Here is an 18,525-nt window from a genome sequence, read left to right on the forward strand (position 1 = left end):
TGTGGGGAAGAGCTTGTGGACATGTCTAGTTGATGGAGGTTCCTCACCCTTCCTGCCAGGCTTGTTCAGGGGAGCAGAAGGAATTGATGACATAGGGAACCCTCTCCTCACTTTCTAACTTGTGGAGCAAAATGGGCTGTGGTTTGATTATCAGGCCACAAAGGCCCTCCCAGGCAGCTGCCTCTGTGGCTTCTGGGTCAGCAGGACACAACTTCCTGGGGGCATACCCTTGCACTTGTCTGAGCTCTATGTTTTCTTTGCTGTGTTTCCTCAGGGAAAAACTCCCTGTCCATGTGGTTGTTGATCCTGTCCTCAGTAAGGTCTTGCGGCCTCATCAGAGAGAGGTAAAGGGAGCTGGGGGGCAAGACATATGGGCTTGGAGGCTGCCACCCTGGGGCAGCAGCAGTGTGAATGCCAAAGTGGTCTGAGTGCTGTTATTCCCCAGGGAGTGAAGTTCCTGTGGGAGTGTGTCACCAGTCGGCGCATCCCCGGCAGCCACGGCTGCATCATGGCTGACGAGATGGGCCTGGGCAAGACGCTGCAGTGCATCACACTGATGTGGACGCTTTTGCGCCAGAGTCCAGAGTGCAAACCAGAAATTGACAAGGCAGTGGTGGTGTCACCCTCCAGCCTAGTGAAGAACTGGTACAATGAAGTTGGAAAATGGCTTGGAGGGAGGATCCAACCTCTGGCCATTGACGGAGGCTCTAAGGAAGAGATAGACCAAAAGCTGGGTATGGAGCCTTAACAGTTGGCCATGCTCTTCATTCAACTTGTTCCTTTCTCGTGTGTGTGCGCCCTGATGGCCAGCAGGCTGAGTGTAATGAGGGGGTGGAAGAGAATTCCCATGCAAAATAGTGGAAGTAGCCCTTTCCGGGCTACATTAAAGAACTGTCAAATTTTTTTTCTTTAAGATAGTCTAAGATTTTTTCCCTTGACGTGTTTCCTGCTGTAGAAGTATTCATGAACCAGCGTGGAGCCCGAGTGCCTTCTCCCATTCTCATCATTTCCTACGAGACGTTCCGTCTTCATGTTGGAGTCCTCCAGAAAGGGAGTGTTGGACTGGTCATATGTGATGAGGTACTTGACTCTCAGCAGTCTGGGTGATAGAAGAAAGTATTGAAATCTCCTCACTAAGAACTGCCAGCCAAGGGCTGTGTCAGTCACTGGGGATTTTTTTTTTTTTGAGATTTTATTTATTCATTTAAGAGAGAAAGACCGCATTAATGAGATGAGTCAGGGGGCGGGAAGGGAAGACACCCAACTGACTGAGCCACCCAGGTGCCCTAGTCACTGGGGAATATTAAGGACAGAACTTGTTGCCTTAGAGGATGCAAGTGAGAGGGAGAGCCTTTGACACCAACCTGCCAATAGGGATTAAGCAGTGCTTAGACCTGCAAGGAGGGTGAGGTACTGTGGGCTGCTTGCCAGATAATATTCTTAGACCAAGGAAAGACTTTGAAGGACGAGAGGGATTTGGATGGCTGGGGAGACACAGTACGGTGTTTAGCAGAATAGGTTCTGGAGTCAGAGACTTTTATTCAAATTCTGGCTTTTATACTTACCAGTAAAATGATCTTGGACAAGTTATTTAACCACCTGATCCTCGGTTTCTGAGTCAGGAAAGGGGGTTAATCATACTTGTTTCATGGGATTATTGTGAGGAGTAAATGAGGTGAAGGAAGGAAAGCTTTTATCACAGTGCCTAGTATGTCATTAGACTGGTAATTATCATAAGACTTCTTTTGTTGTAGTGTGGGGGGATGCAAGTGAACAGAAACACAGAGGTAGGAAAGCCCAATGTGGACAGTCCATACACCTTAGAGTAGTCTGTGTTGACTCTCTGGGACAAAGGGAAATGGGGTAATGGTTACTGTTAGCCTTTTCCACTACTATGCATGAGTGGTGGTAGAGATGCTACTACCTAGAAAGGAATGAGGGTGGCTGGGAACTTCCTGGTATAAAGAATTTTCCGGGTTTTCAGGGTGCTTTGCTACTCTGAGGCTGCTACCATTGTTTGCACCTCTTGGGAAGAGTGAAGGCCACTTTGCACACCCCTGGGGCTTTAGTGCAGAGATGGCTGAAAGACTTGGTCCCATTTGTCAACTGATTGGCAAGCTTGACTGTGCTATGGGAACTACAGATTAGCTCAGTTATCTGAGGGACTCTTGGGAGGTTGTAGAGAAGAAAGGGTTACTTTTGGAATGCCATCCTTGCTAGTTTTGATTTCTTTCCCAGTTGGGCTTTTGTCCTTAATAAAGAGTCCATCATTGTCAGGCATGGGTACCAACCTGTGACACTTTTTTTTTTTCTTTTTAAAGATTTTATTTATTTGACAGAGATCATAAGTAGGCAGAGAGGCAGGCGGGGAGAGAGAGGAGAAGCAGGTTCCCTGCGGAGCAGAGAACCTAATGTGGGGCTCGATCCCAGGACCCTGGGATCCTGACCTGAGCCGAAGGCAGAGGCTTTAACCCACTGAGCCACCCAGATGCCCCCAACCTGTGACACTTTGATGGGCTGTTCCTTCTGGTAGGAGTAAAGGATTTATTTTTTTTATTTTATTTATTTTTTTTTTAAAAGATTTTATTTATTTATTTGACAGAGAGAAATCACAAGTAGACGGAGAGGCAGGTAGAGAGAGAGGAGAAAGCAGGCTCCCTGCCAAGCAGAGAGCCCGATGCGGGACTCGATCCCAGGACCCTGAGATCATGACCTGAGCCGAAGGCTGTGGCTTAACCCACTGAGCCACCCAGGCGCCCAGGAGTAAAGGATTTAGCAGGTTGAGGTGGGTTATATGTGTGATAACCCAAAAAGCTCAGGGCCCTGGCCCATCTAGATTTTCTTCTGCTCTGTACTGTTTCTTTCATTTTTCATTCCATCCTGTTTTCTGAACTAACTCTGCAGGCAAGGGCAGGCTGCTTCTTGGGCCACACTGCATCCTGGCCCTCCTTTTAACTCCTCTACCTTTTTTTTGTCAGCAATTTGTCAATTGTCAGAGATATGAGGAAGCCAGTCCTGAAAGATAGTCAGCCTATTGTAGGAGGAGTTTGTCAGTCTGTCCTGTTCAGACCCTGGAAAGAGAAGATGCCGCCCCAGACTTTCATGCTCCCAGCACCCACTGTGCTCCTTCCGAGCTGATGCTTCATTTTTTTTTTTTTTTTAAAAGATTTTATTTATTTGACTGACAGAGATCACAAGTAGGCAGAGAGGCAGGCAGAGAGAGGGTGGAAGCAGGCTCCCTGATGAATAGAGAGTCTGATGCGATGCGGGGCTCTATCCTAGGACCCTGGGATCATGACCTGAGCTGAAGGCAGAGGTTTAACCCACTGAGCCACCCAGGCGCCCCCTAGCTGATGCATCTTCGTGGCACACAGAAGTGCTGCATAGTAACTCTGTGTACAAAATCTTTGATCCTTACAGTAATGTGAGTTAGGGCAAAGTAGAAGACTTGGGGTCAGCCTTGGCTCTGCCACTTGGAAACATACTGTGCAGGTGAGACTGCTCAGAAACTCAGTTACTTCTCTAGTGAGTGGATGGCACAGGTCTACCCGAAAGGGACACGATCCAGATCAAGAGAGAAGATCTACGAAAGTATTTTGTAAAGTATATGAAGAGGCGAGGGATTGACATTGTGGTCACCTGATCTCAGTTTTAGAGGTTAGAAGAAGTGTGATGACTTGCCGAGTTGCTCCCTGCCGGGACCTAGTGAGCTGGGACTTGAATCCAGGCCTGAGATTTTAAGACCTGGCTCTTATCCCTTATGGTCTTGGATATAACCCAAAACTTGGTGTAGGAAGCGTGGCTCAGGTATGGGAGGAGTGGCCCTGTGTGCCTTATCCAAACCCATATATGTTCCTTTATAAGATCTAGAACACACAGCAAGTCAGAAGAAACAGGCTGGGAAGATGCATAAAAAACAAGAATGCTACTCAGGGCTCATGTTTCAGAGAGAAAAGTGGCATTTAATCGTGGTATCATTTTTTATTTTTAAAAAGGATAAGTGGAGAACTCTGCCAGAACAGAAATTCAGCAGCAGTTTATTAATAAGAGCTCTGATAGCCTTTCATCTGGCCAAACATTTGATTTGCTGAGTTGCCAGAGTTTGGCTGTTATTTTTATTTTTATTTATTTATTTATTGTTTTATTGTTTTAAAGATTTTATTTATGTATTTGACAGAGATCATAAGTAGGCAGAGCAGCAGGCAGAGAGAGACAGGGAAGCAGGCTTCCTGCTAAGCAGAGAGCCCAACTCAGGACTCGATCCCAGGATCCTGAGATCATGACCTGAGCCTAACCTATCAAGCCACCCAGGCGCCCCTATTTTATTTTATTTTATTTTTAAATATTTTATTTATTTCTTTGTCAGAGAGAGAGAGAGAGCAAAAGAGCAAGCACAAGCAAGGAGAACAGTAGGTAGATGGAGAAGCAGGCTCCCTGTGGAGCAAGGAGCCTGATGTGGGACTCGATCCCGGGAACCTGGGATCATGACCTGAGCCAAAGGCAGACGCTTAATGACTGAGCCACCCAGGCATCCCTTTATTTTATTTTTAAAAAATATTTTATATTTATTTGATAGAGACACAGCGAGAGAGGGAATACAAGTAGGGGGTACTGGGAGAGAGAGAAGCAGGCTTCCTGCTGAGCAAGGAGCCTGACGTGGGGCTCGATCGCAGGATCCTGGGATCATGACCTGAGTTGAAGGCAGACATGTAACAACTGAGCCACCCAGGTGCCACTTATTTTCATTTTTTTAAAAGATTTTATTTTGGGGGTGCCTCGGTGGCTCAGTCATTGGGCATCTGCCTTTGGTGCTGGTCATGATCCCAGGGACCTGGGATTGAGCCCTGCGTAGGGCTCCCTGATTTGCAGGGAGCCTGATTCTCCTTTTCCTACTCCTCCTGCTTATATTCCCTCTCTCACTGTCTCTCTCTATCTCTGTTAAATAAATAAGTAAAATCTTTAATTAAAAAAAAAGTCATTAAGCATATCTGCCGTTGGCTTAGGTAATGATCCCATGTCCTGGGATCAAACTCCTTGTCAGGCTCCCTGCTTCCCATCAAGCAGGGAGCCTCTCCCTCAGCCTCTCCCCTTGCTTGTGTTCCCTCTCTCTCTGTCTAATAAATAAATAAAATCTTAAAAAAAAAATTTTTTTTTTAAAAGATTTTATTTATTTGACAGATCACAAGTAGGCAGAGAGGCAGACAGAGAGAGAGGAGGAAGCAGGGTCCCTGCTGAGCAGAGATCCCGATGCGGGGCTCGATCCCACAACCCTGGGATCATGACCCGAGCTGAAGGCAGAGGCTTTAACCCCACTGAGCCACCCAGGCGCTCCTAAAAAAATTACAAAAAAAAAAAAAATTTATTTTTAAGGCACCTGGGTGACTCAGTCAGTTGAGTATCTGACTCTTGATCTCAGCTCAGGTCTTGATCTCAGGGTCATGATTTTGGGCTCTGCACTGAGTACGGAGCCTACTTGAAAAAAAAGAAAGGTAATAGATTTTATTTTTAAACTATCTCTACACCCAGCTGGGGCTCAAACTCATTACCCTGAGATCAAGAGTAACATACTCTTCTGACTGAACCAGCCAGGCACCCCAGAGAGTTTGGGTTTTAAGTCTGGATGATGGTGGGAGGAGGTGGGTCTGGAGACCGGGTATTCCTACAGGGAGCTGGGATTGACTTTCCCTTCCACAGAGACCCACAGGAATATTGTGTTAACTCAGCTCATTTATTAGATTATTTATTAAGTGCCAGTTATGTGTCAGGTCCTGGGGGTCCCATGATGCCTGTCCTCAGGGAGCTTCAGTTGAGAGGGACCCAATTGTTGACACCTATTTCCGCAGGGTCTTTTAGGTAATTTCCTCAAAAGTTTCATTTCCCTCGTGGGCTCCAGAGTCACAGCCTTCTCTGTTTCAGGGTTGGACCTTGGAGCCTCTAGTCATTTTTTTAATCGTTTTATTTGTTTTGGATGTTTTAAAAATTATTTTTAAATTAAGATGTACTTGATATATAACATGGTATTCGTTTTAGGTATACAACATCCAGTCATTTTTAAAGTTGAAAATTCTAGGTCTAATAATTCTTTAATAGCAATGGTGGTTATTCGTTCATTTCATTCATCCAACATTTACTGAGTAGTTCTTTGTGTGGGGCTCTGTCCTCTGCACCAAGTTATATAAAGGCAAGTCTGACATGGTCTCTGCCTTAAGAAGTTCCTGTCTAGCTGAGGAGATTAAGTATAGTAGAATGTGATAAGTATTCTAGTATATATAGCGATACATGAGCTGCAGGGTAGTACAGTGCCCAGACTTTGGAAGCACATAGACCTGAGATCAAATCCTAGTTCTGGGGGCACCTGTGTGGCTCATTCAGTTAGGCAGCTGCTTTCAGCTCGGGTCATGATCCCAGGGTCCTGGGATGGAGTCCCACATCAGGCTCCCTGCTTAGTGGAGAGCCTGCTTTTCCCTCTCCCTCAGCCTGCCACTCTGCCTACTTGTGCTCTCTCTCTCTTTCTATCTCTCTGTCAAATAAAAAAATAAAATATTAAAAAAAAAATTCTAGTTCTGCTACTTTCTACTAGTGTGATTTAGGATAACTGTTCACCTCTCCAAACTTCATTTTCTCTAAAATTCCCACTTAGTTGATTGCTCTCTGGATTACAGAAGAGACTATAGAGAAGTGCTTCTTATTAGTACAGTGCCTGGCACTTTGAAAAGATTCAGTAAACAGCTATTATGTTACAGGGTGCCACAGGAGTGTGGAAGTGGGAGAGGCTGACAGCCTGGGGTCACTGAGGAAGGCTTTGCATGGGAGGTGACATCTGAGGAATTTGCCTGTGGGAGAGAATTATGGGCAGAGGAATGACATGGGCAGAGAGGCCTAAGGAAATCCAGCGTTAGGAATGGGAAGGAGTTATAACTTCTTAGACTAAGACAAGCTGTGGAGACTTGTCAAGAGAAGTTACCTAGGGCCTTATTGAGAAGTGCTAAACTAATGAGCTTGGACTTGTTTCTGGAGGCAGGAGGGTCAGTGGAGGTTCTGTATCTGATTGCATAGCACAGCACAAGGCTGACCAGAGGGGGAGCATGCTGACCTGTTTGTTCATTCTTTCACAGGTGTTTTCATTTTGAGTGCCTTGCCCAGTATGGACTAAAATGGGGACTTTGGGTAGAAGAGGCACAGGCCTGATCTTGCCCATGTGGTTCTTGGGGAAAGAGGGAGGACCATAGGGTCCTTTACAACTTCGAAAAAGCCTTAAAAAAGAGAGAAGTAACAGTGGTGTGTATGGAGTGGTGAGTGACAGGGAGAATAGGGATTGGGGAACAGATGCAAAAGGAGGCAAAGAGAGGCTCTTCAGGTATATGAGCTGCGGATTCTGCAGGGTGAGGGAAGGAGGAGGCTGGGCTAAGTTCCTTTAGCTCTCACAGCCTAGACATGGCCTCTACACCAATCCAGAAGGCATCTGGCTCAGTAGGGTCTGGGCTGGTTGGGCTGATGGGGAGGGAGGATTCCCTGAAAACAAGGGTCTAGAACAAGGTTGAATGTCTCTGAAGAGGGTAAGCAGACTGCTAAGGCTCTGAAGGTTGGGGCAGGGAAAAGGAGAGGAGGTAACAGAATCCAGGGAATCCTTGCTTTATGAATGTAGCACTGATGGTCTGGAAACTGAAGATCTATTTTCCCTAACAAGCAGGTCAATTCTCCCTCTTGCTGTGCCTTGCTCGGTTCCCAAGGCCCAGGACCTGTAATGTTTATGATTCCTCTTTTCCTGTCTACACAAGACTTTGCTATCATTAAGGATGCCACATCACGCCTAGGCCTAAGTGAGAATTAATTTCCTTGCAGGGACACAGACTTAAGAACTCTGAGAATCAGACATACCAGGCATTGGACAGCTTGAACACCAGCCGGCGGGTGCTTATCTCTGGGACCCCCATCCAGAATGATCTCCTTGAGTATTTCAGCTTGGTACATTTTGTTAATTCAGGCATTCTGGGTAAGAAACCAGCCTTTTCTGCTACATTGGAGAGGAGCCTTGCTTTGGCCTTGGAAGTGTAACTCTAGTTGAAGAGAGAAAGGGGAGAATGCTACTTATATGTAGGTCACTAGGTACTCTTGGAGGAAGAGTCCTTTTGTCACGGAGTAGCTTAGCCACTGGAGACCTTGTTTCTACTGAACAACTCAGCAGGGCCCACACCCGCCAGTTTTCCTACCACAGAGGTGGTAGGGCTATGCATGATGTGTCACTGTGAGCTGGGCATGGAAATACTACCTCTAGGCATTTTTGCTCATCACATCCTAGCTGCCTTGCAAGAGCTTTGGCCTCAGAGCAGACTGTCCTGGGCAGTTTTTGTTTCTTAACTACTTGTTGATATACAATTCATTGTCATTAAATGTGCTTACATTGTTGTGCAACCATCACCACTGTCCATCTCCAGAACTTTTTTATCTTGCAGATCTGAACCTCTGCCCATTAAACAATAACTCCCCCTGTCCCATTCCCCTCAGCTTCTGGCAACCACAAGTGGGTAGTTCTTGCACATAAGTATCTGTGGGAGGGTTTGCTAGTGCCACCCCAACTTGTCAGTGCTCAGGAAGATAACTTTAGTAAAGAACCAGCTAAGCAGCAAGAGTTTCATAAAGCGAACACATTTGTGTAACCACTATCAGATCAATTACTGCCACCATCTCTGTGACACCGCTTCTTTTTTTTTTTTTTAATTAGAGAGCACACAGGTGGGGAGGGGCAGAGGGAGAGGGAGAGAGCAGACGAGCGCAAGCCCAGTGTGGAGCTTGATCCTACAACCCTGATATTATGACCCAAGCCAAAATCCGGAGTCAGATGCCCAACAAACTGAGCCACCCAAGTGCCCCTAGCAGCATGCTTGCCCCCCCCCCTTTTTTTTTTTTAAAGTTTATTTATTTATTTATTTGACGGAGACCACAAGTAGGCAGAGAGGCAGGCAGAGAGAGAGGGGGAAGCAGGCTCCCCGCTGAGCAGAGAGCCCGATGTAGGGCTCGATCCCAGGACCCTGGGATCATGACTTGAGCCAAAGGCAGAGGCTTTAACCCACTGAGCCACCCAGGCGCCCCTTGCCCCCCCCTTTTTAAAGATTTTATTTATTTATTTGACAGAGACACAGTGAGAGAGGAAACACAAGCAGGGGGAGTGGGAGAGGGAGAGGCAGGCTTCCTGCCAAGCAGGGAGCCTGATGCAGGACTTGATCTCAGGACCCTGGGATCATGACCTGAGCCAAAGGCAGGTGCTTAAAGACTGAGCCACCCAGGCACTCTGCCGCAACCCCTTCTCATCGCTGTTCTCTCTTTTTCCCCCAGAAGTAAACACTCTTCTGACACTTGAGATTGTTTTGTTGTTGTTGTTTTTAAGATTTTTTATTTATTTATTTGACAGAGATCACAAGTAGGCAGAGAGGGGGAAGCAGGCTCCCTGCTGAGCAGAGAGCCCGATGTGGGGCTCGATCCCAGGACCCTGGGATCATGACCTGAGCTGAAAGCAGAGGCTTTAACCCACCGAGCCACTCAGGCACCCCTCGAGATTGGTTTTTGCCTATTTTTTACTATACAGTAATATATTCCTAATACAGTATTCCTAATACCGTATATATTCCTTGACATCTGGTTACTTTTTTTTTTTTCAACATTATGTTTATGAGATCCATGTGGTTGCTCATGGCAGTAGTTTGTTTTTCTTCTTTGTATACTATTCCTTTTTTTTTCTTCTTAAGAGAGGTAGAGAAAGAGGGAAGCAGAAGGGCAGAGGGAGAGGGGGAGAGAAAATCTTAGGTTCTACGCCCAGCATGGGCCCAATGCTGGGCTCCATCCCATAACCCTGAGATCACCACCCGAGCTAAAATCAAGAGTTGGATGCTTAACCTAACTGAGTCACCCATGTGCCCCAGTGCTATTCCATGTTCATGAATATACCAGAATTTATTTATCTGTTCTGTGGATGGACAGTTGAGTTTCCAGTTTTTATTCTTTTGAGCAATGATGCTGTGAACATTCTTGTATGTCTTTACTTGAGCATGGTGTGCATTTCTCTTGTGTAAATACACATTCTCTGTCCTACAGGTGGAATTGCTGGGTGATATGTTATGCATGTGTTCAGCTCTAGTAGATAACGATTGTGCTAGTAATTCCAGTGTTGCTCCATCAGAGGTCAGCACATTTTTTCTTAAGGGGCTAAATAGTATTTTAGACTTTCAGGCCACACTGGCTCTGTTATAAGTACTCAGCTCTGCTACTGTAGCATGAAAGCAGCCATTGAATGTAAATGATTGGGCATGGTTGTGTTTTAATAAAACTTTATTTATAGAAACCGGTGCCTGGCCCATGCTGTAGTTTGCTGACCTCTGCTCTATATCATCACCGATATTTATCTTTTTTTTTTTTTAATTTAATTGTTTTTTTTTTAAAGATTTTATTTATTTATTTGACAGAGAGAGATCACAAGTAGGCAGAGAGGCAGGCAGAGAGAGAGGAGGAAGCTCAGCGGGGAGTCCGATGCGGGGCTCGATCCCAGGACCCTGAGATCATGACCTGAGCCGAAGGCAGCGGCTTAACCCACTGAGCCACACAGGCGCCCCCACCGATATTTATCTTAAGAGAAATTTTTAATTTTAGTCACTTTTTAAAAAAAGATTCTATTTATTTATTTGTGAGAGAGCTCGAGTGGGGAGGAGAGGATGAAGCAGGCTCCCGCTGAGCAAGAAGCCCGATATGGGGTTTGATTCTAGGACCCTGGGATCATGACCTGGGCTGAAGGCAGAGGCTTAATTGACTGAGCCGCCCAGGCGCCCCTAAAATTTTAGTCATTTTGGTGGCATTTGCCTAATGTTGAATAAAGCTGAACATCTTTTAATATGTTTATTGGCCATTTGAGATCCTCGTTTGTGAGATATTGGACTTTTTTTTATTCCTGGCCAAAAGAAAACCCTATACCCATTAGGCAGTCCCTCCCTATTTCTCCTTACCTTCAAACTCTGATAACTACCAGTCTGTGTTCTGCTCTATGGACTTGCCTATTCTGGACATTTCATATAAATGGAATCATACAATATGTGACCTTTTGTGTTTGCCTTTTTTTTTACTTAGTACAGTGTTTTGTCCACCGTGTGGCGTGTATCTGTGCTTCATTGCGCTGAGACCTGCTGCTTCATCTCCTAGAAGCAGCATATAGATGGGCTTTAAAAAAAAATTTGGTCTGACAATTGTATTGTCTTTTTAATTGGATTACTTGGTCCACTTATATTTGATGTAATTAGTTATATATTTGAGTTTTAATCTGTCTATGTGGCCTTTCAAGTCCCCACTTGCTTTGGTAGCTCTCTAATCCATTCAAACCGAGATTGCCTATAATTTGTCTGTCTCTGTTCTTGACAGGAAGGTGATCTGAAACAAAGTAGTCTGCCTCTATTGGCTGTGGGCTAATCATTCCTTTTTTACATTCTTTTTTTTAAAAATGATTTTATTTATTTATTAGACAGAGATCACAAGCGGCAGGCAGAGAGAGAGGAGGGAGCAGGCTCCTTGCTGAGCAGAGAGCCCGATGCAGGGCTTGATCCCAGGACCCTGGGATCAGGACTTGTGCCGAAGGCAGAGGCTTTAACCCACTGAGCCACCCAGGTGCCCCTCTTTTTTTTTTTTTAATTAAAAAATTTTTAATACAGTTCAAATCAGTGTGCCAGGTTCATTTCAGCTCCTTCACTGGCAAACCTGGGAGCTGGGATTGCTTTAGTTTCTCTGCCTTCTCTTTGTGATGACCAAGGTCTAAAGGTATCTGCTGATCAGCAGCAAGACCTTCATTTCTTCAGTTTTTTGCAGCATGGCTATCAGGGGCCCCTGGGGGAGCATGTGGCTGGCACAACAAGTGATTAGAAGCGAGGACAGTAAAGAGTGAGACTCCCCCCATCCCCTCACCTTTTTTTTTTTTTTTTTTACATTCTTTAGTGCTTTAATTTTCCCTTCTGTCTTGTCTTAGGAACTGCCCATGAGTTCAAGAAGCATTTTGAGTTGCCAATTTTGAAGGGTCGAGATGCAGCTGCCAGTGAGGCGGACAGACGGCTAGGAGAGGAGCGGCTGCGGGAGCTCACCAGCATTGTAAATAGGTAGTGGTAGGGCAGGTGGCTGGGCTGGGCAGCAGCACCTTTCTTCAGGATTTTCTCCCAAGTTAGGCCATCAGAATTGCCTCCTAAACCATCCAAGTCCAATCCTTTGGGGCCATGGCCTATAAAGGCTAGGATTCTAGGGAGTGGGATCTGTGCACTCTCCAGAGCCACTGAATAAATAGAGGTGTCTTGCAGGTCAGTTCCCTGCTTTCTTCCTGGCCAGGGCCCTGTAGTCTGTTTTTGGGCTGCTGAGCACCATTGAGGAAGCCTTTTCTGATGTTGCCAGACTCCCTGAGCCTTGAAGCATTGTTAGTACTTCAGACGCTTTCTGTCAGTTAATCTCAGAGCTAAAGCACCAGGCTTCCCTTGTCAGGCCCCATAGCCTACTTTGACAGGTAGAAATAGAATCTGAAGGATGGGTGTAGCTCCCATACTAAGAGGGCTTTTCCATAGGGCCCGCATAGGGAACAAGTTTATTTGGGACTGCTCTGTTGTAGATAATACACTTGATGATTTATATCCTAGAGTCCTGCCCCCTCCTCTTCCCAATTTTTTTTAGATGGTAGGAAGGAGAGTACTGTGTTTTAGGTACTACTCCTAGTTCTCAGGAGCTACTCCCTAGGTGCTTGATCCCTGTCCATTCTGGTTTGCCAGGAGGTATGAGCTTAATTTCATTGAACCTTGGACCATGTGGTATTTGTGCGAGTATAAGCAGAAATTCCCCTAAGGACTTAGTGGTTTGCAGCTTGCTTTCCCTGTCTGAATACCAGGCTCAATGGGGAAGTCTTGACCTTCTCTTGAAGACCAACTAAACTTTTGAAGAGGAAGACAAAGCATTGTCAAAAGCTAGATTGTTTGAAAGGGTCTTTGTTTCATGACTGAGACCCTTATAAAGATATATTTGCCATAGGGCTGATGGGTCTCTGACATTTGATACTACAGAAGAGAGATAATCTTTTGGATTATTTGGGTGGTAGCTTTTATTCCAGTAGCTAGCTAGCATAGCATTTTTACCAGCCTCTTGCCTTTTTACCTGTCTCCCCAGGTGTCTGATACGGAGGACATCTGATATCCTGTCTAAATATCTGCCTGTGAAGATCGAGCAGGTGGTTTGTTGTAGGTACTGAACTCAACTGAGGGGTGTAGAGTGAGTGTGGTAAGAAAGAAAAAAAAAGCTCAGCCCGTGAGGCATGGCTGGGCTCTCACATTGTCTTCAGGGCAGAAGTATGGTCCACAGCCTTTCCCAGTGACCCATCTACCTTTTTTTCAGGCTGACACCCCTTCAGACTGAATTGTACAAGAGGTTTCTGAGACAAGCCAAGCCAGCCGAAGAGTTGCGTGAGGGCAAAATGACTATGTCATCCCTTTCTTCCATAACCTTACTAAAGAAGCTTTGTAATCGTGAGTTGGGTCCATGTCCTGGGGTTCTCTGAGAGAGTGAGCAAGGCAAGGGTAGGTTCCGGCATGGTTCAGACACCTTCCAGACTTGGCTAGAGTCCTCATAAAGGCCACATGTGATTCTAGCCCTCCCTGAGGTATGAACCCTAATTGTGTACTCTGTAAACCAGACCCTTTGTTTTGAAAGGTTTGGCATATTCCCTGCCCAGCCCATACTTGATGCTTGGTATATGGGACTCTTGTGTGAGTATGCGCACACACATATGTGCAAATAAAATATTGGACTGGAGGAAAAATAACAAACCTTGCCCTCGCTGGTATAGTTCCCTTTTTGTTGGGAGAGCGTACTAGTGAGCAATGTGGTCCCAGATGGAACTGACTAGATACTGGGATTTGGAGCCAAGCAAGTCTGATGCTGAGGAAGGTCTTGCTGGGTAGGCTTCTAGAGGGGGTTCCAGTGAGCACTGAAGTGGAAACTTCTGAAAGCACTATAGCTGGCATTTTGCATTTTGCTTGTGGTTTGTCCCCCCGCCTCCAGATCCAGCTCTAATCTATGACAAGTGTGTGGAAGAGGAGGATGGCTTTGAAGGTGCTTTGGAAATATTTCCCCCTGGTTATAGCTCCAAGGCTCTAGAGCCCCAGCTGTCAGGTAAGCCAGTCTTTGGGTTCCTCTGAGAGGAGGAGTGGGAGATTGTCTCTGTGCTAGATGTATCCTTGTCTCAAGGTATGATATCAGGAGTAAGACTCCTGGGGCATTGGGATGGCCTGCTGGGGGCTAATAGTTGCTGATTTCTCCAGGTAAGATGCTGGTCCTTGATTACATTCTGGCAGTGACCCGAAGCCGCAGCAGTGACAAAGTAGTGCTGGTGTCCAATTACACGCAGACACTGGATCTCTTTGAGAAGCTCTGCCGGGCCCGAAGGTAGGGAAGGGCCTCATCAGTTTGCCAAAGCAGTGTCTCCCCGACCATCCTGCTATGCAGAGTAGGTGTTCTGACTGGTGCATATGGACCAAGACACGGGTATGGTAGGGGCTTCCCAGAAAATATCTGTTCTCTTATTGTTGTGATGGTCCCAGCTCCATCTTCAAGCAGAATAGCCCCTGGTCCTGCCCCAGGTACTTCCAGAGGACAGAGTTCTGGCTTTTAGCTCCCTGCTCATCCCTTTGTGAATTTAGGGCCTCAAGCTGTAGATGAGTCGCCTCAAGCATGGTTCAGTTCCTTTGGTAGCAGGGCTCTGCTTCCTTTTTGGGTTTTGATCTTTGGATTCCCCTTCAGGTACTTATATGTCCGCTTGGATGGCACAATGTCCATTAAGAAGCGAGCCAAGGTCGTGGAGCGCTTTAACAATCCATCGGTAAATGTACAGCCCCTGTTCCTACACTACCAGTGCAGTAACACCAGAGTCAAGGGGTGATGGAGAAACTATAAGGGTGCTCTGCTTTAGGGTCTCTTTTCTCCCCCTTTTCGGGTGGGTGTGGTGGGGTTCGGCAAGTTAGTGATAGCTGGGCTGGGAAATTGGCAAGCAGACAAATTGGTGGTTCTTACAGCATGAGAGTACAAATGTGTGAGAGAGAGAACAGTCTGCTGGACTGAATAGGATTCCGGTTCAGGCTCTAAGAGGTTCTTTTTCTCCTGCTTCCTCTCTTTCCAGAGCCCTGACTTTGTCTTCATGCTGAGCAGCAAAGCTGGTGGCTGTGGCCTCAATCTCATTGGGGCTAACCGACTGGTCATGTTTGACCCTGACTGGAACCCGGCCAATGATGAACAAGCCATGGCCCGGGTCTGGCGTGACGGTCAAAAGAAGACATGCTATATCTATCGCCTGCTGTCTGTAAGGATGGTGACAGTGGTCATAGTAGGGGTGGGTCATGGAAGAAGTCCTTCAGGACCTTCTTGGGTTGTTTGTCAGTACCTCTCGTTGGCCCCTCTGCCTCTCGCAGTGGCCAGGCTATGCAGCTTAGCCAGAGCCCTTTATTCTTCTGTTCTTTCTTCCTCTCTCCACCCCATTCCTTCAAAACCTTTACTATGCCATCTGGATACCTGTTCAGTGGTTAACAAACTCTCCTGTCATAGTAGGGGTGGGTCATGGAAGAAGTCCTTCAGGACCTTCTTGGGTTGTTTGTCAGTACCTCTCGTTGGCCCCTCTGCCTCTCGCAGTGGCCAGGCTATGCAGCTTAGCCAGAGCCCTTTATTCTTCTGTTCTTTCTTCCTCTCTCCACCCCATTCCTTCAAAACCTTTACTATGCCATCTGGATACCTGTTCGGTGGTTAACTCTTCCTTTCCCAAGACACCTGCTTTGCCTCATGCTTGATTTCTGCCATGCCATTTGCCTTGTAATCTTCTCACACTCCATGTGTCCCATGGGGCTAAGAGATATTGGCATTCTCCAAATTCTCAGTCATCATTCAGGCCATCCACACTATAGTTCTCTTTTAAAGCTCATGTTATCTTACTTGACTACTTTTTTTCCTTGTTATACTTCTCTATTCTATGCTATTTTCCTAATTCATTGATGACTTTGGATACCAGTGCAGTCTTCATTTTTCCCCAGATCATCTTGACTTTTAGGGACTATGCAGTTTTCTAGTGCTCTGGCCCTCATGTTTCCTTGACCTCCTAATGAGCTCTTTAACTCCCCATTTAATTACTCCCAGGGCCACACTCCAGAACTTTAATAGTGCCAAAACTATACATAGTTCCAAACATTAATAGCTATCTTTCTAGTCTCACTTCCTGTCCTTCCAGCTTTCTCATACCTCCTACATCTGCTTCAAACTAATGTCCCTAGTACCCCACCTTCCCCCAGTCTGGCTCGACTTCTCTTTCTGTTTGGTCTGATTCTTACTGTGTATTCTTTCAGCCACTCTTTCTGTAAAATCTTCTCCACTTGGATCATTACAACTATTTTCAGGTTCTGCACCACGTACAATTTGCAGGTACAGATCAGAACTAGCACAAATTCACATATTCCATTTTGGACTGGGCCATATCACTGCTAGCCTTCACCACTTCCTTCAAGTTTCTTACCTAACCCTGTCTGTCATTCTTTTTGCAGAGACCTTATCTTCTACTTCAAAGAGAAAACATAGGCTACCGGGCTTGAATTCTCTAGCCTCTCTTTTGTAAATCTCTACACCTGGCTCTTCTCTTCCCATCTCAGAGGAAGATCATTTCCTTCTTTTCTGGGGCTCATCATTCTAGCTTTGCCCTAGACTCTTTCCTTTCTTAGTTGATTAAGTTCTCTTTTATTTCCCTGGGTCTACAAACATGTTCAAGTAGCTCTCATCTGAAAACAGTTTCTTAAGCCTCCATCCAATTGTAGCTACTACTTTGGGTTACTTTCCATTCATTCATAGTCACGTTTTTCCAAAGCTAACATAAAAACTACAAACTAACTTCACTTCCTCATCTTCTACTCACTCATCAGACCAGTTATGCCACCGAACCTGCTTTTGAATGTACTACTGGCTTCCTAATTGCCAAAACAATTGTGTTTTTTCCTGTGAATCTGACACTGTTTACCACTAATCCTTAAAATTCTATTCTCTCTAGAAATTCCACTCTGGTTTTCCCACTTCTTGTGATTACATACACTCATTATATTGGCAAATCTCTAAATTTTTAGCCTGGATCTCTTACCTGAGTTCTAGACCCATATTTCCATTACCTGTTTTACAATTCCACTTGCCTGTTTTATGAACACTTAAGATGTATGGTGGACTAAATTCATTTTCTTTCTGAATTCTGTCATTTAATGGCTCCATTATCCAGCCAACCCAAATCTGGGTATCATCCTACTGGACCATTCTGTTTCCTAAAAACAAATTGTTATTTTTACTTTCTGGAAATTTCTTTAACTTCCTCTCTGTACCATTGCTAAGGTCACAGTCCTCTCACTTGGATATTGCAGCAGCTTCCTAATTCTTTACCTTTGGTCTTAATCTGTTCTTCATATATTGCTTCCAGAATAAACTTGGCAAAAATTCTGATTTTGCTTTTCATCACTTGCAGAACAATGCCAACCTCTCTCAGCCCGGCATCCATTATTTCTCCAGTATGACTTCTGCTGACTCTCAATCCCAGCTTGAGATTCCCACTCTACATTCCCACTGTCCCCCAGACATGCTCAAGTTCTCACTCCTCTAGTAGGCCAGGCTTATTCCTTTGTTCCTACGTGGGACCTAGGAGCTTTCCCTTCTCTCTTTCCTTGTAGACCATCTATTCATGTTTTAAAATTCAACTTGAGGATAATCTTTCAAGTTTCCCAGCATTCCGCTCTACTACCATCCCTCTTTTGGGCCCTTGGGTATCCTATACAGGTTTTTATTATTGTACCGATTAGTTTTTGTCTCTCTCACCAGTCTGTGAGCTCAAGAATAGGGATTATATTTTATTCTTCTTTGTATCCTCATGCACAGGGCCTGGCCTAGGATACCTTAATGATATTTATTGAGAGAGAGAGACCTGGGCTTGGTGTGGAGCTCTGGTGAAGCTGCTGCAAACCTCAGCTCACTCTGAAGGAATTTAGCCAGGCCATTGAAACCCTCCATTTGTACAGAAAATATCCTGGGTGAGCAGACATGTACGAGTCATGTTCTCAAGAAATAGACTGGGAAAATGGGCTCAGCTAAGCAGATGTGTGGCTGTAGGATTTTGGGTTTTCTTTTATTTCTCCTTCTCTTGGGTGGCTATAGTTTCAACTCCTGGGTTTTCCTGCCCCATTTTTGGGGATGACTTAGCCATGTACCCCGGGTCTCCGCACCCCAGGCCGGAACCATTGAGGAGAAGATCTTTCAGCGCCAGAGCCACAAGAAGGCACTGAGCAGCTGTGTGGTGGATGAGGAGCAGGACGTGGAGCGGCACTTCTCTCTGGGCGAGTTAAAGGAGCTGTTTACTCTCGATGAGGCTAGCCTTAGCGACACTCATGAAAGGTGCGTGGAATGCCCTTACTGGCATTACCTCTGAACTCCCTGCACAGCATGGAGATGGGCTCTATAGTC

The 18,525-nt window shown here is 45.7% G+C and overlaps 1 protein-coding gene across 1 annotated transcript in view; it reads left to right on the forward strand.

The window, feature by feature from the left end:
• The window catches only part of RAD54L (RAD54 like), a 29,797-nt gene that overhangs the window by 10,837 nt on the left and 435 nt on the right, over positions 1-18,525 (forward strand). Inside the window, exons 6-17 of the mRNA XM_059137000.1 lie at positions 275-344; positions 446-734; positions 956-1,080; positions 7,843-7,993; positions 11,999-12,125; positions 13,171-13,245; positions 13,396-13,526; positions 14,062-14,172; positions 14,322-14,445; positions 14,800-14,878; positions 15,176-15,355; positions 18,293-18,456. Coding sequence (XP_058992983.1) covers positions 275-344; positions 446-734; positions 956-1,080; positions 7,843-7,993; positions 11,999-12,125; positions 13,171-13,245; positions 13,396-13,526; positions 14,062-14,172; positions 14,322-14,445; positions 14,800-14,878; positions 15,176-15,355; positions 18,293-18,456 — 1,626 coding nt within the window. The remainder of the gene's footprint in view (positions 1-274; positions 345-445; positions 735-955; positions 1,081-7,842; positions 7,994-11,998; positions 12,126-13,170; positions 13,246-13,395; positions 13,527-14,061; positions 14,173-14,321; positions 14,446-14,799; positions 14,879-15,175; positions 15,356-18,292; positions 18,457-18,525) is intronic.

Source organism: Mustela lutreola, chromosome 10 (genome assembly GCF_030435805.1).
Source record: "Mustela lutreola isolate mMusLut2 chromosome 10, mMusLut2.pri, whole genome shotgun sequence".
NCBI lineage: Eukaryota > Metazoa > Chordata > Mammalia > Carnivora > Mustelidae > Mustela > Mustela lutreola.